This window comes from Alexandromys fortis, unplaced genomic scaffold, assembly GCF_014885135.2.
Source record: "Alexandromys fortis isolate MF-2015 unplaced genomic scaffold, M_Fortis_MF-2015_v1.1 scaffold_56, whole genome shotgun sequence".
In the NCBI taxonomy this organism is placed as follows: domain Eukaryota; kingdom Metazoa; phylum Chordata; class Mammalia; order Rodentia; family Cricetidae; genus Alexandromys; species Alexandromys fortis.
In genome coordinates this window covers 9,503,893-9,525,048 of record NW_026067935.1, presented here as the reverse complement: position 1 = coordinate 9,525,048, position 21,156 = coordinate 9,503,893, and the positions used below count along the sequence as shown (strand labels likewise).

At 46.6% G+C, this 21,156-nt stretch overlaps 1 protein-coding gene across 1 annotated transcript in view; it reads right to left on the bottom strand.

The window, feature by feature from the left end:
* Window positions 1-3,599: 3,599 nt before the first annotated feature.
* Window positions 3,600-21,156, bottom strand: part of Liph (lipase H) — a 39,340-nt gene continuing 21,783 nt past the window's right edge. The window contains exons 5-10 of the mRNA XM_050146431.1: window positions 20,165-20,254; window positions 15,359-15,526; window positions 13,416-13,511; window positions 9,420-9,531; window positions 5,684-5,857; window positions 3,600-3,791 (exon numbers count right to left, since the gene is read on the bottom strand). Of these exons, the coding sequence (XP_050002388.1) occupies window positions 3,713-3,791; window positions 5,684-5,857; window positions 9,420-9,531; window positions 13,416-13,511; window positions 15,359-15,526; window positions 20,165-20,254 (719 nt within the window). The 3' untranslated portion in view covers window positions 3,600-3,712. The remainder of the gene's footprint in view (window positions 3,792-5,683; window positions 5,858-9,419; window positions 9,532-13,415; window positions 13,512-15,358; window positions 15,527-20,164; window positions 20,255-21,156) is intronic.

Below are 21,156 nucleotides of genomic sequence, written 5' to 3'. Positions count from 1 at the left end.
TAATCCCAGCACTTGGGAGGCAGAGATAGGCGGATCTCTGTGTATTCAAGGCTAGCCTGGTCTATAAGAGCTAGTTCCAGGACAGGCTCCAAAGCTATAGAGAAACCCGGTCTCGAAAAACCTAATAGAAACATAGTGAGACCCTGTCTTTTCTATTGCTGTGAAGAGATACTGTGACTAAGGCAACTTATACAATCATTTAATCGGGGGCTTGCTTACATTGTGAGCAGGTCAGCCCATGATCATCACAGTGGGAAGCAAAGACAGGAAGAGCCTGGGGTCCCCCAGTGCTCCTAAAGCTAAGTCACTCAGTGACCCGAGGACCTCTCCGCAGTTTTTACTTCCTAAAGGTGCTGCTAGCTACCTCGCGAGAGCCCACATGCATCAGTGGAAGAGTTAAGTGTTCAAAGAGCTGGAAGAGGCGACGTGTGCTGTGACCAGAAATGAGGTCTGAGCTGACACCCTGAAGAGGGGACACAAAGGCAAGGAGCTGAGTGGTGAGTGGCAGAGACCTGGAGGAGCCAAGAGTGCACACAAATTCAATTGTGTCACTCATCTGGGATACAGAGACAAAGATGAAGGAGGAAAGGAAGACAGGCAATGGCTCCCACTCCTCGGTGCTAGTATAGTCCCAGCACCAGGGAGGCTGAGGTAAGAAGATCCCAATTTCAAGACCAGCCTGAGCATCATAGTGAAACCCTGATGCAGGAAAGCAGTGTGTCCAGAAAGGAAAAAGGTTTGGGAAAGAATTGCCATCCCTCTGGGTCCCTTCACCTGCCATCACCATTACCTGAAAGCCATTGAAACTTGTCTCCACTCCACAACAAACTTCCTTTCTTACCCATTCATTCACCCACCCACCCGTTCATCCCACAGCAGCCCCCCAGGATCTACATCAGCTCAGTGTTGTGCTAAAAGCCCAGGAGTCCCAAGAGTTTGTGATTTGGCAGAAATTCCCATTCTTGACATTTGTACAGTTATTTCGGCCCTCTGGAGAAAAGGGAAAGAGGACAAAAAGTAGCCATGCTGATATAGGACCAATAAAAACCTCTGAAATCAAAGGCCCTCGCCACGTCCACTGTCCACATCTGGGTGTGGCCAGGTGCCACTCCTGTGAGTAACAGTGCACCAAGCCTTCCTCCATCCAGAGTGCAGCCATGTCTTCTTACACAGAGTGGACTCTCGCTATGTAGGAAAGCCTAGAAGATGTGGAGGACGGTAGCGGCTGTCCTTGGTTGTCAACTCGACACCATCTGGAATTAACTAAAACCCAAATGGCTAGGCACACCAGGGATGAATTTTCTTTCTCGATTCAGTCATCCGAAGTGAGAAGAACCACTCTGAATCTGGCTCTTTGAGTTGAGAAGACTCACCTTTCATCTGGGCCACACCTTCCGCTCAGTCGGTATAAAGAACATGGAAGAAGGAAACTTGCTTCCTTTATGTGTTTGCTCTCAATGGCAAATCCATTTCATTCCCTGGCATTGCAGTCTACCTTTTCAGCATTATGTCATATACAGAAGACCAGCTGAGACATCCAGCCCTGTGGACTGAACTACTGGGACTCTAAGACTCTCTGTTGGTAGACAGCCATTGCTGGAATAGCTGGTCCATGGTCTATAAGGCATTCCAATAAATCTCCTTCATCTATATATACATATATATGTGTGTATATATATATATATATATATATATATATATATATAATTTCTGTTCCTCTAAGAACCCTGACTGATAAAGGTGCCATGATGTTAACTGTCGGCATGACAGAAGTTAGAGTCACCTGAGTAATGTACCTCTGGGCATGACTTTGGGGAGATGATTACATTACTGAAATGGGGAGACCTGTCCGCTGTAGGTGGCACCATTCCCTAGTCAGGGGATCTGGACTGTATAAGAGCTGAGAAACTGGTCCAGGGAGATGACTCAGCTTGCCTCTAAGCCTGATGACCAGATTCCGGGAACCCACACACTGGAAGGAGAGAACTTACTCCCACAAATTGTCTTCTGCCCCCGACACTTGTGTTGTGAGATGTATACATGTGTGTAAACATAAACACACAACATAATCTAATAAAGTGTAGTCATTTCTTAAATGCAGCAAGAAGTGGAGCTGAACACTGGCAAGCCTGCCTTCATTACCCTGGTTCCTGACTGGCTGAGATGGCCAGCTGCCTCTAAGCTCCTCGACCTTGACCTCCCAGGCACGATTGGCTGTACCCCTGGACTGTGGGCAAAAACCAACCCTTTCTCCCTCCATCTGTTTCTTCCAGAGCATTTCACCATAGCAACAGGAAAAGAAAAACCATGTGGATTTGGACCCATTTGCTCACGGCGTCCATTTCTTTGCAACATCTGGGGCAGCTGGAGGAAGAGAAGTGTACCAGGCCTGTGACACCGTCCCGGGCTGGTCACAGCTGTGGGGTGGGTGGTAGCCACCTTCACACCAGGCACCTGAACCCCCTAACTGTCCTATTGTCATTTTGCCCTCTCCGTCCCTAGCCCTCTGAAACCTCTTAACTTAACGGCAACTGTCATTCAGAAATACTCAGAGGTCGCGTCTGTCTCCAGGGAGGCCACAGGAGACTTCCCAAAGGTTCTATGCAGCAAGAACTGGGCCATGCTTTGCATTCGCCGCAGCAGCACAAGTGAGAGCAGCGTGTCCCGAGGTTAGCGTTGGTGGGATCATGCACAGCCTATTTTTATTTTGCATCTCTGCATCTTAAAGAATTTCCTGGCATAATTATGGATTAACCAGCAGACAGGAAAGAAAACATTCCAAAGGATTGCTTTAAATAATGTTGTCTGGGGCTGAGAACAGGGCCCACTGCACCTAGGGTGTTCAATCCCAGGGCAGAAAAACTATCCTGTAACGGCCACTTCTGCAACCTCGGTGAAATCAAGTCCATTTATTTCTCTCCAGCCTCTCGCTTTACCTGGTCCATGTGCAATGTTGCTCCTGTTTCTTCTCCTTCTCCCTTCCACTTAGTGCCTGGTCTCAATACAGACTATGGGGCTCTAAGGCCAACCCACTGCCTCTGGCCATCAGAAAAGGCTGGAAGCCAGAGCCTTCTTGCCATCCAAAGCCAACAGTCTGGGAGCAAAGCAGAGGTTGGAAAGGAGAGGTTGCGTATCTATCTATACGTGAGATATGGCTAAACTGTATCAAAATGAAAGCATATTCACATTATGGACTCAAGGGATTTCCCAAACCCTTCCCAGACTGGCCTTCCCAGTCCACAGTTCCCATGAGGTAGTCCAGTTCATTCTCTTCTTCACGCCGGATGATGGAGGATTGGACATGAGGAACATGGAAATCCAGTGAGGCCTCCGGCCTCCGCTACACTCCCAAGAAGCCTGATCCATGGCCCTGAGGGTGTGATATGGCAGGCAGCAGAACTGACAGTCCAGAACAAATGAGGCCCCAGGACGGGGCCCAACAGAGCGCTCTGCTGTCGGGAGCCCAGCTATTTCTGTCTTGCCCTAGTTAGGGGCTCCCTTCCCAGTGCTGTTTCATAATCGCGGTTTGTTTGACATTTTGTGATGTGACATCCATGGGACACTGCCGAAAATAACCTTGGGTTCCCCCCCCCCCCCCCCCCCCCCCGTGCTTTTGAAGTCTTCAGGACGAAGTAAGGTAAGGCAGCAAGAGCCTTAGCGGTAGAGATCCTGACGTCACCACTGCCTGCGTGTCCTGCAGGAGTTACTCCTGCTACTTAGAGCACAGAATAGGTTGGAAGAACGTCTCAACATTTTCCAGAAGGACAAGATCATACCGACACAAGTGAGGCCTGGGGAAAGCAAAGAGCCCCGTTAGTGAACTATCAGAAGCCCCTAGTCTAGGCAGGGAAGTCCCCTGACAGCGGGGGGGAGGGGTTGTTGCAGAGCAGTTGCTTCAAACCAACAGGCAGATGGCTAGGGACGGAAGTCGAGCACAAGAAAGCAGGGTGTGGAGCCTCGTTTAACTCTACTCCACTCTTTCTTTTTAAGATTTATTTTAGATCTTTGGGAGTTCAAGGCCAGCCTGGTCTGCATAGTGAGTTCCAGGACAGCCAGAGCTGTCCTGAAACAGAGCACAAAGAAGCCTTGCCTTGAAAGAAAAACAACAACAAAAAGGATTTTATTTTATTTTATGTGTATGAGTGTTAGGCTTTCGTGCATGTTGTGTGCATGTCGTGGGCATGCTGTGTACCCGTGGAAGTCAGATAGGGCATCAGTTTCTAGATGGCTGTAAGGTACCGCATGGGTGCTAGGAATCCAACCCAGGTCCTCTATTCCACTCCCAATCCTCCCACCTCTACTTTGCAAGTGCTGGGATTAGAAGCCACCACTCCCTGGTTCTTCCTTTTTTGTTTTTGAAACAGGGTCTGGATGAGTTTCCCAGTTTGTCTTGAATTCCTCAGTCCTTAAACATTTGATCCCCTTGACACACAGTTTCCAGATTAGCTAGGAATATGGACCTACATTACCAGCCCCCCAAAAAATTAATTATCAGTCAATTAAAAGGCCCTGTTGTAAGATACAGTGAATACCTTTTGAAGAATCTTTTATGCCTTTTTGTCAAGATGGCGCCAAAAGTGAAGAAGGAAGCTCCTGCCCCTCCCAAAGCCGAAGCTAAAGCGAAGGCCTTGAAAGCCAAGAAGGCAGTGCTAAAAGGTGTCCACAGCCACAAAAAGAAAAAGATCCACACACTGCCCACCTTTCGGCAGCCCAAGACCCTGCGGCTACGAAGGCAGCCTAAATACCCCCGGAAGAGCGCGCCCAGGAGGAACGAGCTTGACCACTATGCCATCATCAAATTCCCCCTGACCACCGAGTCAGCCATGAAGAAGATAAAGACAACAACACACTTGTGTTCATTGTGGACGTCAAGGCCAACAAGCACCAGATCAAACAGGCTGTGAAGAAACTCTTTGACATCGATGCGGCCAAAGTCAACACCCTCATAAGGCCCGAGGGAGAGAAGAAGGCGTATGTTCGGTTGGCTCCTGATTATGATGCTCTGGATGTTGCCAACAAGATCGGAATCATCTAAACTGAGCCCAGCCAGCTAATTCTAAATATACCCTTTTTCACCATAAAAAAAAGAATCTTTTATTGCTAAACATTTTCTTAGTACACTAAATTTTTGTTTGTTTTTTGAGATAGGGTTTCTCTGTGTAATAGTCATGGCTGTTCTAGAACTCACTTTGTAGACGACACTGGCCTTGAACTCACAGAGATTCATCTCCCTCTGCTTACTGAGTGCCTGGCACAGTACCCTAATTTTTTTTTTCGAGACAGGGTTTCGCTCTAGTTTTAGAGCCTGTCCTGGAACTAGCTCTTGTAGACCAGGCTGGCCTCAAACTCATAGAGATCCACCTGCCTCTGCCTCCCAAGTACTAAGATTAAAGGCATGTGCCACCACCACACAGCAAGTACCCTAAATTTTTAAGTAAAAGAAATTCACCATTTTGAAACCTAAGGCAGGAGAATTGACACAGGTTTGAGGTCAGCCTGGGCTATATTGGTAGAGCCTGTCTCATAAAGAATGTAAGGGAGGGAGGGAGGGGGGGGGAGGGAGGGAGGGAGGGAGGGAGAGAGAGAGAGAGAGAGAGAGAGAGAGAGAGAGAGAGAGAGAGAGAGAGAGGACTAGAGAAGGAAGCTAGATAACGTGAACTTGCTACGCCTTCCTGTGGCTCACCTGTCTGGATGCACCAGCGACCTCAGCTTCACTCGCAGGATCCTGAGCTTGTACTTTGGACCTACCACAGACCCTGTGGAGAACAGCAAGGACATTTCTGCCACTTTCTCCAGATCTTGATTAAATCTTGCAAGCAGACTCACTTGATGGTACTTCTGAAAGGTCGATGGTTCACTGGAAGGAAGAAAAGGTGTTTCAAAATGAACGTAGATTGCTGACGAGGGAAAGCTGCTTCCAGCCTCTGCATCTACCCAGCAGGTGACCCTTCAGTCCCTCTGCCTGCACAAGCTGACTTCTGTGAGCGAAGGCCCCTGAGTCCATAGGACTGCCTAAATGAAGCTACTGACCTCCAAAGTGACACTGGGGAAGCGTGCTACTCTGCCTGTCTATTGTGGTCAAGAGGATGTCCAAATCTCCAGCACATCCCCACAGCTGCTTGTGGAGTCCAGGCTCTCCATGTGACAGAGCTTGTATGCGGCCATGTGGAAATGAAACCCAGCTCAGAGTCTTCCAGCCCTGCCACACTCCATGAAGCCTTAGATGGGATTCCAGTGGGGCTAGGGTAACAAACACCTGTGTGATCTCCTAATCCCAATCTGAGACATACGTGTGGAGCCAGCCCATCGCCCCAAACCCAGGGTGCTCGTCAGTTAGTTATCTGTGGCTTCCTTTCCCAGCTTCCCAGAGGAATAAGAACAGTGCTGAACCTCCCCAGAGAGAGAGATATCTGAGGACCACCGGGGTTTCCAATTATGATGTATTGGATGTTACCAACAAAATTGGGATCAGACATTAATTCAAACTCCATATTCTTTCACCCCTTAAAAAATGGAATGTAAATGAAGCAGTAAAGATGTTAAGGCTCCAATTTTCTCTCCCTTCCCCTCCCTCCTAGTACTGGAGATCAAACCCATCAAGTCATTCATGCAAGCTGTCTGCCACTGAACCTCCCAAGTCTGCTTTTGACTTCTGTCTTTCAGACGGGATTTTACAAAGGAGCCCAGCCTACCTTCAACTCGCTCCCTGGCTTAAGTGGTCCTTGAATTTGCAATCCTCCAGCCCAGCTTTCCAGATACTACAGGTCTTACCATGATGCCCGGCTAAGGTCACCTTCTTGTGTTTGTCTTTTCTCTTTCTTAAAGTTTAGCTCTTAATGGACAATTGCTTTCAGTTACATTTATAATTTATCTATCCATCAATTCTTCCATTATTTATTTATCTATCATCTATCAATCTATCATTTATCTATCATCCATCTGTCATGTATCCATCCATCTACCCATCTGTCATCTATCTATCCAACCATCTATCTAGCCATCCATCCATCTGTCATGTATCTATCTGTCTGTCTATCTCACCTTCTTTATCTCTGTGTATGGTGCATACATGCATGATATAACATAGGTCAGAGGACAACTTGTGAGGTAAGTTGGTTTTCTGTTCCCACCATGACAGGTCGTCAGGCTTAGCAGCAATTGACTTTGCCCACTGAGCCAACTTACTGACCCAAGGCCTTGATCTTAATTGAGATATGAAGGCAAGAAGGTAAGGCCAGTTTGGATTACTTAGTGAGTTCAAGATCAGCCTGTGTTACATGAAGCCCTGTCTCAGAACAAACAGAAAGATATTTCAAAATTCAAATTTAGGGATTCACACGTGATCAAGATTCCCTTAGTAAAAATCAAAGTTCTCAGGTGCATGTAAGGAAAACAAGAAAGCATTGCTGGCATGAACACAAGAATTTGGTCAGAGCCCTGCCCTGCCCTCTTCCTGTGTGGGACCACACAGGGTCCTCCAGACCCCTTAGGTGCTGTGTATTCTGAAAGTCAGTATTCTAGGTCAGATCTGTTCAGGTTCCCTCACCTTAATCCACAGCCCATACACCTGAGGCTAGTCTTCCTCATGAAGTCCTTCCTACTGTTGGCCTTCCAGGAAACACTAACCCTCTGTGGACAAGGGGATATCAGATCTGAAACGAGTCAGTGGGGAACCCTGAAAAACACAACTACTCACAAACTTCCAGTGCAAGGAGGTGGGGGTGGGTAGCTCCGTGGGAGGAGTAGACTCCTTCATAGAGTGATGCAGGTACTTGGTGAACAGGCCTGCTGCCCCTGCCACACTCACACTGACTAGGTGTGCCGCACTGACCCAACCACTCAGCTCCCTAGCCACAGTTTCTTCATATGTAGAGCACATGGTAGCAACATCTCTGGTCTAGAAATCCCTCAAGCCGTGTGTGCCACACCCTTCATTCAATAATCGAAGGCAACCATTGTAAATGCAAGATGCATCTTTAAAGGCATTGCCCTAGTTTGCTTCCTGTTGCTGTAATAGAAATAACTGAAAACAGCTTGGGAAGGAGAGGGTGTGTTTAGCTTACACATCTGATCGCAGCCCATCACCGAGGGAACTCAAGGCAAGAACTCTGCACGGCAGAAACAGAGGCAGGCAGAGGCCATGGAAGAACACTGCTTACTGGCTTGCTCTCCGTGGCTTGCTCAGCCTGCTTTCTTTTACAACCCAGGACCACTTGCCCAAGAACTATTTCATAAAATGTGGGTGATTTGTTTTTGTTTTTGTTTTTCAAAATATAAGACATTTTAAAAACAGAATCTGGGAAGCTGGAGAGATGATGGCTTGACAGTTAAGAGTACTAGCTACTCTTCCAGAAGTCCTGAGTTCAATTCCCAGCAACCACACGGAGGCGCACAACCATATGTAATGAGATCTAGTGTCCTCTTCTGGCATGCAGGCATACATACATAATAAATAAATCTTTAAAACAAAAGAGAAACAGAATGTGTCAAGAACTCCTTAGCACAAACTTACATGTTTATGTTGTATATTCCTCTGTTTTTAAATTAATAATATTTTATTGACAAGTCATAATTATATGCATTTATGGAATATGATTAAAGTTCTGAGAGATGGATACATACACACCCAAACACACATTGTGAAATGCTTAAGTCTACACATTCCTTTTTGGGGGTGCTGTTGTCATATGTATGGGGCGTTTGCCTGCATGCCTGTCTGTGTGCATGCCTGACACCTCTGGAAGTCAGGAGAGGGCATTGACTGCTCTGGACCTGGAGTTGTGGACAGTTGTAAGCCACTACATGGATGCTGGGAACTGGGCCTGGGTCCTCTGCAATAGCAGCCAGTGTTGTTAACTGCTGAGCATCATTCCAACGCCCATTTTGGGTTTTAAAACAGGTCTTCCTGTATGAGGCCAGCTGGTCTTACACTCCCTGTGTAGCCTAGGCTAGCCTCACACTCCCCACAGTCCTGCCTACCCCGCCTCCCAAATCACTGTGATTACAGGTGTGTTCCACCCGTGCAGCTAAATCAGCACTCAGCCCAGAACTTCATGGCTTGAACTTTCACAGAAGGCATGGGTGGTTTTTAATTTTAAATGTGTAATTGCTGAAAATAAAAAGAGAAGGAAGAAAGGCAAGACAGACAGGGAGGACACGCAAAAGAGGAAAGAGGAGGGAGGGCAGGAAGAGGTAAAGAAGGGAGGGAGGGCAGAAAGAAAGCTTCTGTACCAATTGTACCGGAAGAAAGCAAAGGTGAGCAAGAGACAGGACCAGCCCATGAGCCAGAGACCCTGCTGCCTTCGGTAGCATGAAGGACAGTATAGGCTGCTGAGCGAGAAGAATGTCTCAACAGAATGAAGGACGGCTAAACAAGAAGAACATCTCAACTGGCAACTCAAGCTTGGCGCTCAACTTACTGATCAATCTTGGATTCTGTGATATTTCCATCTTCGCCTCTCAGTTTGATTGTAATGAACCCTCTTCTTACGTTCTTGTTCCAAGATACAATGTCCACGAAATAATGATACACTGTGAAACAGGGAGAGAACCCCATAAGAGAGGTACCCCAATGCTCCCCAGTAGGGTCCGGTCTAAAAAGCCAAGACCCCTTTCTTCCTCTTCTATAGTTTCTCTGCAAAGACCCAGGGAGGAGTTTTCTTTGCTCTTTAATGTTGTTTTTCAAGTCCAGGTCCCTCAAACTCATGGTGTAGGTGAGGAAGGCCTACAGGTGTGTGCCACCAGACCAAGCTGCACGCAGCAGACTTTTCTACTTTTTCTTCTTCTTCTCTCTGGTACAGACGGCATGAGTGACAGCAGAGTCCAGTGCTCTCTAGGGATCGTGCAGGCCCTGGACGCCTGCCTCATAGGCTGGCGGGCTTGTTCAACTTGTGACTCATCCTAGAAGTTCATGCTCGAGGACCCTATAATCCAGTTATCAAAGAAGACCCCACAAAATAATCTGATGGTGTTATAAGTGAAGTTACTCTCATTTTGCGTGGGGTTGTTCTGCAGACAGTGCTCGAATCACGGAGAATTGTAATGTTTTCCTGCCACTGTTTCTCGGCAGGTCAGTACCACACTGGGCAGCTTTGGGTTGTACTGTGTTTGGCTTTAGGAAATCCCTGTCGGAGGCTGGCCAAGACGGCGCACTGGAAAAGGCACTTGCTGCCTGTTCTGACAACCTGAGTTTGATCAAGAATGGATTCCTGCAAGTTGTCCTCTAACCTCTACCCACATACTGTTCCGGGACAAACACACATACATCACTTAAAAAAAAAAAAAAAGGCATGAACTGGAGTGATGGCTCGGAAGTTAAACGCACTGTCTGCTTTTCCAAAGGACAGGGTTCAAGTCCTAGCATCCACACGATAACTCACAAATGTCTCTAACTCCGGTTTCAGAGGATCTAGAACCCTCTTTTGGCATCTGCGGGCACTGGCCACATGGTACACAGACACACATGCAGGCAAAATACTCATCCACATAAAATAGATAAACAGATAAAATATTTTAAAAAAAAAACATTAAAGGAGTTCTGACTTGGGATAGAAACAGAATTCCCCACAATTTCTGAAACACCTGCTGCCACTTTTCTGCTTACTCACTCAAAGTAACATTCTCACTGATCATTATGAAATCAGAATGCGGACAAGCTCCGTGAGACAACACCGGTGGCCCACATGAAGCAGCGGTAGATACTTAGCCAAGGGTTACCTCCTTGTGGAAAACGAGCAGGCTCATCTAGCTCGTCAGAATGCAACTTTGCTTTTGTCTTTAATAAATGATAATATATATGTAATAATTATTTTAAAGCAAACTTGTTTATGGTTTATTATCAGTAAATATTTCATTTCTGTATCAGTTTTATAGTTTTGGTTGTGAGCCTAGCCCTTAATGACTGAGCCACCTCTCTAGCCCTCTGGAGCAGTTTTATACATCTATATATCTGGGAATGTTTGAAATGTCCACAGGCCGACTCCCTGGGAGCCCCCAGGCCACTCCTGCTTGGGAGCAGGTAGGCTAACTGCAGATCTTCACCTTCGCTTCCATCCCTATGTGTCCAATCTCCCAGTCCCATCCCCAGCTTTGCTGCAGGACACCTGCTAACCAAGAAGTGAAAAAAATCTGTTTGATAAAAACTTCAAGTCAATGGTGAGAGAAACTGAAGAAGATATCAGAAGACGGAGAGATCTCCCATGCTTGTGGATCGAGAGGACATAACAAAAATGACTACTCTACTAAAAATCATCTACACATTCAAAGGAATCCCCATCAAAAGTCTAACACAATTCTTTACAGACCTCGAAAGAACAATTCTCAGTTTTGTATGGGAACACAAAAATTCAGGATAGGAGCTGGTTGAGGTGGTACACACCTTTAATGCCAGTACCCGAGGAGGCAGAGGCAGCGGATCTCTGAGTTCAAGGCCAACCTGGACCACATAGAGGGTTTTGGGATAGCCAGGGCTGTATAGAAAAACCCTGTCACAAAAAAAAAAAAAAAAAAAAAAAACAAGCAAAAAAACAGGATAGCTAGAATCCGAACAATAAAGAACTGCTGGAGGTGTCACTGTCCCTAACTTCAAGCTGTATCACAAAGCTATACTAACAAAAACAGCATGGCACAAAAACAGGATTATCAATGGAATTGAATTAAAGACCCAGACAAAATTTACACACCAATGAACACCTGATTTTTGATAAAGAGGCTAGAAATACACACTGGAAAAAATGACAGCATCTTCAACCAATACTCTGGTCAAACTGGATGGTTTCATGTACAAGAATCCAAATAGATTCAAACTTATCATCCTGCTCAAAACTCAACTCCAAATGGATCAAAGACCAACATAACACCAGATACATTGAAACTGATAGAAGAGAAGTGGGTATCCTTGAACACATTGACTCAGGAAAAGACTTTCTGAACCGAACACCGATCGGCAGGAACGAAGAACAACAATTAGTTAAGGAGCCTCATGGAACTGAAAAGCTTCTGTAAGACAAAGGACACCGACATTTAGACTAAGTGGCAGACTACAGAATGGAAATAGATTTTTTTTTTTTACCAACTTCCTATCTGATAGAGGGCTACTATCCAAAATATATAAATAATTCAAGAAACTAGACATCAAGAAAAAATAACCCAATTATTTTTTCTTAGGACCGAAACAGATCTAAACAGAGAATTCTCAATAGGAAAACCTCAAATGGCAAAAAAAAAAAAAAACCTCTTAAAAATGTTCAACATCCTTAGTCATCAGAGAACTACAAATCAAAACAACTCTGAGATTTTATCTCACACCAGTCAGAATGGCCAAGATCGACAAAACAGGTAACAGTTCATGCTGGAGAGGATGTGGAGTAAGAACACCCTCCATTGTTAGTGGGAGTGCACAGTTATACAGGTGCTGCGGAACTCAGTATGGTGGTTCCTTAGAAAGATGGGAACTGATCTACCTCAAAATCCAGCTATATCACTCAAGCATATACTCAAAGATGCTTCATCCTACCACAGAGACACTTGCTCAACCATGTTCATTGCTGCTCTATTCATAATAGCCAGAAATTGGAAACAACCTGGATGTCCTCAACAGAAGAATGGATGAAGAAAATGTGGTACATTTTGCACAATGGAGTGCTACTAAGCTGTTAAAACAAAATGGCATCAATAAATTTGCAAGCAAATGGCTGGAACTAGAAGAACCTCATCCTGAGGGAGATATTCCAGACCCAGAAAGACAAATATGGTATGTATTCGCTTATATGTGAATATTAGCTCTTAAATCAATGACAACCAAACTATAATCCATAGAACCACAGAAGACGCACATAGAGTAAGGGATGAGAGGGAACAGATAAATCTCATTCCGAAAAGCAAATACAATAGATAAATCTGGATGGGGAGGGCTGGTATGAGAGGATCAAGTGGGAAAGGGGAGTGGAGAGGGGGGCTTGTGGAAGGAATACAAGGAGAGACAGGTAAAATAAATTAAAATGTTGTTTAAAATAGAAAGAAATGTTCACAGGCCAAGGATCTGTGAGAGGCAGGTTCCAGAAGCCCCAGTGTGGAACAGAACTCATTCAAGTATGGCATTCACCTGTTTATTCCTGACCCCAGCTTCATGCCTCTTTGACAGTGACTGTGCCCGGGGTGCTGGTACTGTGACTCAGACTCACTTCGGTCCTAAAAACCTAGAAGACTGGCATGATTGTCTCCATTTACCAAACTGGCCCGAGACACTCACAGAGGAGGTCACACAACTGCTCCGGACAGAAGCTGTCCTGGTCTTGTGCCCTTTCAGCTCCAAACACCAAGCTCTATCTACCAGGAAGCATCCAGAAAGCTGAGACCCTGTCCTCCCCCAGAATGCCAGGGTCGGACAGAACCGCCAACACACGTTCACCACTCACTGCAGAACGGTTTTTCCTCAGCCGTGTCAAAAAATGCCTTCATCATCGGAGGGTCTTTGTCCAGCAAGTGGTCTTTCCAACTGTCAGCATAGTAGCCTACGAAACAAGTCAGAAACACCAGCGTGTGTTACGTGAACATGAAAGTCCCAGAGGATGTGAGGGCAGTTTACAACTCTCTCCCGCTCCATCTACGGCCCCTAATGTGAGGACAGGAGAGACCACCAGGAACATCCTGTCAATGCTCTTACATCTTGCTGGCTGCCCCCATCTTAAGAACTGAAGTGCAGAAGGAACCTACCGTGACCGCTCCCCTGAACTGGCCCTCCGTAGCTCAGCAGGGAGTGTGAGTGACACACGCTGGACACACAGAGAGTTTTCAGCTATGCATTCAAGGTTAAGCCGGATGGAGAGGCAGCATCCCTAATCACTCGTGCAAAGCAATGGGGTCTTGTTGGCTTCATTCTGAAGATAGGACTCAAGGCCTCACAATGCAAACTATTTACTCTTTACCCCAAGTAATACACATAGTTCTCTCTCTGTCTCTCTATTTCTCTCTCTCTATTTCTCTCTCTCTATTTCTCTCTCTCTCTCTCTCTCTCTCTCTCTCTCTCTCTCTCTCTCTCTCTCTCTCTCTCTCTCTCTCTCTCTCTCTCTCTCTCTCTCTCCCCCCTCCGCCCCTCCCCTGCCAGATGAATATCTCCCTGCAGGTCAATAGTGAAGCCTCTTTCTGTCAGGAGAAATCTTCTTAGCCAACCTCTAGCTCTGGAAAATGTCTCTGTGGTCTCTACAGTGTCTTTTCCCCACCAGATGCCTGCATGTGGACACAGGAGTCAGAGTGTAGAGAGAAGTCTTTATAGACACCACCTGTTGAAAGGAACCATTCTGCAAGGCTCAGTCCTGGGCTGGGTCCTTAGCTCAGCGTGGACCTCCTCCAGCAGAAAGGCATGTGCACCGTGGGTGTTTTGTCCAAGCAGGGACAGGCTAGGCAAAGCCTGGGGAGGCTTGCAATCCTGCTAGCATCTTCTTTTCCATGACAGAATAGTAAGTCTAGGAGGGCTGCAATAACCTCAGTGTGGAATCCATTGTAGCTTGTTCTTAGAACTCTGGGTACACGCTAGTTGTTGTTTGTTTTGGCTCTGGTGTGTGTGTGTGTGTTGTCAATGCTGTTTTTGAAAAAGGGGGTCTTGGGGCTGGAGAGATGGCTCAGAAGTTAAAAGCATTGACCAATCTTCCAGATGTCATGAGTTCAACTCCCAGCAAACACGTGGTGGTTCACAACCATCTATAATGAGATCTGGTGCCCTCTTCTGGAGTTCAGGCAAACATGTAGACAGAACACTATATAATAAATAAAAATAATTTTTAAAAAAAAGAGGGTCTCTATGTAGCCCAGACTAGCTCAAACTCTCAGTCCTCCCTATTGAGCTGTCATGCTCTAACCTAACATTTTTTAAAGATTTATTTATTTATTATGTATTCAGGGGAAGAGGGCACCAGATCTCATTATAAATGGTTGTGAGCCACCATGAGGTTGCTGGGAATTAAACTCAGGACCTCTGGAAGAACAGTCAGTGCTCTTAATCACTGAGCCATCTCTCCAGCCCCTAACACTCTTTATAATTCAGGACTAGAGTAGTTCAGAGAACAAATTGACCAGGAAAAGTTGGCTATAATGTTTAGCATGATAGTACACTTTTGTAATACTTGCTACTTTGGAGGCTGTAGCAAGAAGGTCTCAAGTTCAAAGCCAGCCTAGGCTACAGAGTAAGCTCAAACCAACCTAAGTTATACAGCAAGGCCTTATCTCAAATACTAAATAAAGCTGACTCTATAAAACTTTAGGAAATACAAACTGAGATGAATTTTTAGAGAGTAAAATGACTCTAACTAAGATCTGTACAAAAATGAACTGTCCGTGAGAAATGGGAACTTGTTGGCCTTACCCAGGAGGGGACAGGACACCATTTGCCCAATGCCACAGTTGACACACTTGCCGTTCCTGTAATCCCGATAGGAGTCACAGGGGTAGGCGCTGATGGAACAGTTATTTTGCAGGGATGCGATGTACAGGAACACAGACATCTGGTGGTCACACTTGAAGTACTTCATGCCTTGATGACAAAGGAACCAAGAGCAGCTGCATGCAGCGTTTACCGGACGCGCATTTCTCATTTTACACAAGCACCGCCCACCACACCTGATCCCAGTTCCTGAGCGCCAGGCACTACGTGGAAAGCTTCCATGTGCTCAGTCCACTTAATCCTTATGAAAACCACGGTCAGGGACTCACGACGACCAGTAGTAAGGTGGAGAGCAAAATGCTTTAGGATTGTTGTAAGAACAAAGGCAAACCTTGGGTTGGGGGGTGGAGGGGGGAGAGAACGCTCAGTGCTTAAGGGTGCTTGTTGCTTCTTCCAGAGGACCCCAGTTCAATGTCAGCATCCATGTTGGCAGCTCACAACTGCCTGGAACTCCCGCTCCACGGGGATCCAATGCCCTTTTCTGGCCTCCATAGGCGATAATGCTGTCATGCACAACACACACGCACACACACACACACACTCCAGGTGGCGGAGAGAAGTAGCACTGACTGGTACGATGCTTGTTTAGTTTCTATGTACGAGGCTCTAAATCCCATCTCCAGCATCACTAAAAGGGAGGGAGACTATGTAGATGGCTCAACACGTGAGCTTGGATCTCCAGCACCCATGTCAAACCCAAGCAGAGCAGCATGGGTCTGTAACCTTAGCACTAGCTATGGGGAGACAACTGGCTTCCAGGGGTTTGCTGGCCAGCCAGGATAGCTTACAGAGGAAGTCCCATGTTTAGTGAGAGTCTCTGTCTCAAAAAGACAAAATGGAGAGCAGCCAATGAGAACACCCTCTGGTCTCTACACTTACACACATGGGCACATGCACTCACACACACCACACTACAGCACACACATCATACACTACACACACCATACACTACACACACACCACACACACACCACACCACACACAAAGAGGTAGAGAGAGCAATGACAATAAGCAATTACAGAAACAAGGTAAACAGACCCAGAGAGGCTGGGTAATAAGGATGGCCCGAGTGGAGGAACACATTGCTCTCCAGGGGAAAGAGAAACAGAAGAGATCTTGTGGGTGGGGTGGAGAGGGTAGTGGATGGGGGTGGGTATGGGAACATGAGGGATGAGTTTGGGATGGGTGGAGGAGGAAAGTACTAAAAGAGATGACTTGAAAGGGGCATTTTGGGGTTAGGTAGAAGCCTGGTGCAAGGGAACCCCCCAGGAATCTACAAGGATGACCCCAGCTAAGACTCCTGGCAATAGCAGATATGCAGCCTGAACTGGCCAGATCCTGTAACCAGGCAAGACTACCAGTGGAGGGACTGGGACACCAGCCCAGCCACACAACCTTCCACCTACAGTCTGTCCTGTCTATGGAATGTGCTGGGGTAAGGGTGGCCCAGAGATTGTGGGAGTGGCCCAGCCTGAGATCCACGCCATAAGGGTCAGCCTGCCCCTGACACTGTCTGGAGGGCCAGCACCCAAAGGCTGTATAGAACAGAGACCTAGGACAGAACCAAACACAACTTGGAGGGGGAAGTGGCAATGTAATGATGCCTAATGATATTCTGCTATACTCATAGATTGTTGACGGCCCGATTGTCATCAGAGAGCCTTCATCCAGTAACTGATGGAAACACATGCAGACCCACAGCCAAATATTAAGCCAGGTTGGGGGAATCCTGAAGAGAGGGAGGAAGGATTGTAGGAGCCAGAGGGGTCAAGGGAATCACAAAAAAAACCACAAAAACAACTAATCTGGCTCATAGGAGCTCATAGAGTCTGAACCAAGCCTGCATGGGACCAACCTAGGCCCTCTACATATATGTGACAGTGTGTAGCTTGGTCTATTTGTGGGAATCCTAACAGTGGGAGCAAGGGCTGTCCCTAACATTTTGGCTGGCTTTTGGGAACCTATCCCTCATACTGGGTTGCCTTGCCCAGCCTTAATATAAGGGGAGGTGCTTAATCTTCCTGCAACTTGATATGTCATGCTTTGCTGATACCCATGGGAGGCCCTGCCCCTTTCTGAACAGAAACAGAGGAGGACTAGATGGGGGTTAGAGAATGGGAGAAAAGGAGGGAGGGGAAACTGCAGTTGGGATGGGAAATAAATTTAATTAAAATAAAAACAAACCAATGTAATCAGCTCCTAGACCCTATCTTAAAAACAAGCTGGATGGCTCCTGAGAAACGGTATCAGATGAGGATCTCTGGCCTGCAGATCCACACACCCAGAAAGTGAAAAACGAAGAAGAAAAACCATCAGGAAAATAGGGCCCTGGGGAATGACTCCATGGAGGGAAGCGAGGTGGGGGGCAGCTCTGAAAGAGAGGGCTGGGGAGGCCAGCAGAGAGGGTGAAAGGAAATACTGATCCTGTGGACAAGGTGGGGATAACCAAGATGGCTCTCTAATGGTGCAGTTGTTTGGATGAGAACGGCCCCATCAGCTCATCTATTTGAAGGCTTAGTCACCAGGGAGCGGCACTGTGAGCATTTGAAGGACTAAAAGGTGTGGCCTCTATGAACCCTAGAGTGAAACTCATGTCTAAGCATGTTCTAAACATTGCCATCTCCACTAGCAAAACTGTTCTCAAGTTTCATGCTCACTCTAAAAACAAGTCATCTGTTGGCCAGTACAACCCAGGACCACAAATGTTTTTGAGAATCCAGGGGGACAGATCAAAAGGACATGCAGACTAAGCCGACTCCTAATCCTGATATGAAGTTGGCTGTCTCATTCGCTCGCTCAACAAATACTCAGAGGCATGTGTTCTCTGACCCTGTGGTAGGGGCTGAGGATATGCCAGAGATCAGAAAAGTACAGCTTTAAAAAACAAAACAAAAAAAAAAAGAGGTGTGGCCATGTTGGAGGAAGTGCATCACTGAGAGGTGGGCTTTGAGGCTTCAAAAGCCCACACCAAGCCCAGAGTCTCTCTCTCTCTGCCTATGGCTCAGGATATAGCTCTCAGCTCCTTCTCCAGTGCCACACATAATTGCTGCCATGCTACCTGTCATGAAGATAATGGACTATGCCTCTGAAACTGTAAACCACCAGTGACATGCTTCCTTTTAAAAGACTTGCCTTAGTCATGGTGTCTCTTCACAGCAATAGCTCAGTGACTGACAGGAGCATGTGGAAGTTAAGTCTAGCTCATCTGTGTGTAGATATAGGAGGGATGCCCCTACAGAGCCAACAAAGATAACAATGGCAGCAAGGGCTGGCAAGAAGGTACCAGGCATTCCTGGCCACAACATGCTTCCAGACAACAATGGGACCACCATGACAGAAACCTAAGGGTCGAGGGGCTCAAGAGGCCTTCATGCTAGCTCCCTGGTGGCTGGGTTCTGTTTCTACGGCCCAGAGAGACTGAAAAACAGGTGATGGCAGGGAGAGGCGGAGGCAGGACTCTTTCTCAGTGGGTGTCACGAGGTGTTATGGTGCAGCTGGAGGCTGGTGATGCAAAGATGAGTAACAAAAGACCTGGAGGTGATGGGGAGCTGCCGGTGTGATTCCAAAAAGCACTGAGCCCCAAGGTGGGTAATAAATATGGTTAGGTCTAAATAGGAACCAGCAAACCAAGGAAAAAAGGCACTGTGGTTGTGAGCGATGGCTTGGGGGTGGGGCACTGCGTGCTGCAATGACACCAAGGTTTCTGCTTTCAATGCTCAGTTCAGCCCCCAAGGTAGACAGCAAAGGACAAACTGGGACCGAGAGGAAGATGCATGAGGCGCCTGAGTCAAACTGGACTGAGCTTTCTGCTTCCCTGCTCTGTAGGACTTCCTCTAGCAGAGCCCGTGGCCTCTAGCAGTCACGATGCAGGGAATCCATGTGGTCACTCTGTCACACAGGACAGGATCTGGGTGCTCAGTCATGTGGTTAAGCCCACTGCCATCATCTCAGCTGCATTATCTTCAAACACTTTGCTATTCCAATGTGGCCCTATACCAATGCCATTCTGTACAGATCATCTTTAGCTCTTTCCAAACGCGTGAGTGTAGCATGTTAGCGTATCTGCACGTGGAGGTGTGCAAATACCAATGTGTGCAGGCTCCTGGTGGCCAGAGGAGGGCAGCAGGGGTCCTGTTCTAGCTTTCTTCACCTATTCCTTTGAGAAGACAGAATCTCTCGCTGAATGCCGTCCTAGGCTGGCATCCGGAAAGTCTCAGTGGTCCTCCTGCTTCTGCCTTCCAGTTTTTCGTGTGGATGTTGGCATCCGAGCTCAGGCCCTTGTGCTTGGCAGGAAGCATGCTTGCCCTCTGAGCCAGCTCTCAAGCCCCCAGAGCATCCTTTTCAAAATGGTTTTCCTTTCTCTAGCAGCAGTGAGGAATAAGTCAGAGCACTTAGGGAGGACTGGATTCCAACTCTGCCCCTCCTCTCACCTCTCGGCTGCCTTCCACCTTCCTGATTTGTGCTTTGTGATACATATTTCTGCCACCTCCATTCCTTCAGGCAGTTTGTTTTCTATTTGCAATGCCCATTGATATCAGGTAATTTATTGGGGTTTTTGTTGTTGTTATTTTAAGACAGGGCCTCATGGCTGTGCTTGAACACTTCTGATCCTCCTGCCTCCACCTAGTGCTGGTGTCATAGGTATGTATCATCACACCTGTTAACATCAGGTATTTTAATATGCCTTTCCAAACTACTGTCTTGCAAGGGATAACATATGACACTCACCTCCAAATATTGTCTTTGGGCAACCCGGTTGATCCAGTCCTCCATTGGGGTAGAAGTCTATGTTTCCTAGTGGCTCCTTGTAACCCAGCGCTAAAAGAGAACACAGAAGGGTTGCATGGGGACCTTGCACATCCTGACACTCTGCAGGCTTAGGCAGGGACTGTGTTGTGGTGGCTGCTATCATGGCCCTTATACCTATTTAAAGGTCCTGGCCAAAGCTGTCCGCTGCTGTGTTTGAAAGCAGCAAGCAAATTGCATCAGCGTGTAGGTCAGTGCTGGCTGAGCACAAAAATGGTGGTGGAATGGAATCCCACTGTTTCTAAAGACAGGCTCTGGGCTCTTGGCCCCTGCAGGGCTGACCAGATGACCTGTTTCATCTTTACCTTTAGTCAGAGCAATCTAATTGCCAGGAGATTCCTGAACTTCAGTGTGCATTGTGTAAATCTTCACAAAATTAAACATGAAACCGTTTTTACTTAGTAGATTAAAATCTTAAAATTTTTTGGACCTGATCTAGAGAGATGGCTTAGTGATTAAGAGTGGCTGCTACTCCAGAGGTGCTGGGCTGGGTTCCCAACACCCACATGGTGGCTCCCAGCCACCTCCAATGGTTGTAACTGTAACTCCAGTCTCAGAAGATCCAATACCTTCTTCTGGCCTCTTTGTGCACCAGGCACACACATAGTGCACAGACATACATGTAGTCAAAACACCCATATGCATAGAAATAAAAGAATAAAAATAAAAGCTTTGGGCCTAAGCCAGGTGCAGTAGCTCACTCTTACAATACCAGCACTTAGAAAGCTTATGCAGGGGCATTGCTATGAGCTTGAAAACCAGCTTAGGCTAAAGAGTGAGACCCTGCTTCAAACAAACAGACTGGGATCTAGGACAATAAAAAAAGGTGGGAAACATTTTTAAAAATGGGTAAATAGAAATGTAGTAACTTTATTTTCTTTCTTTTTTTTTTTTTTTTTTTTTTTTTTTTTTTT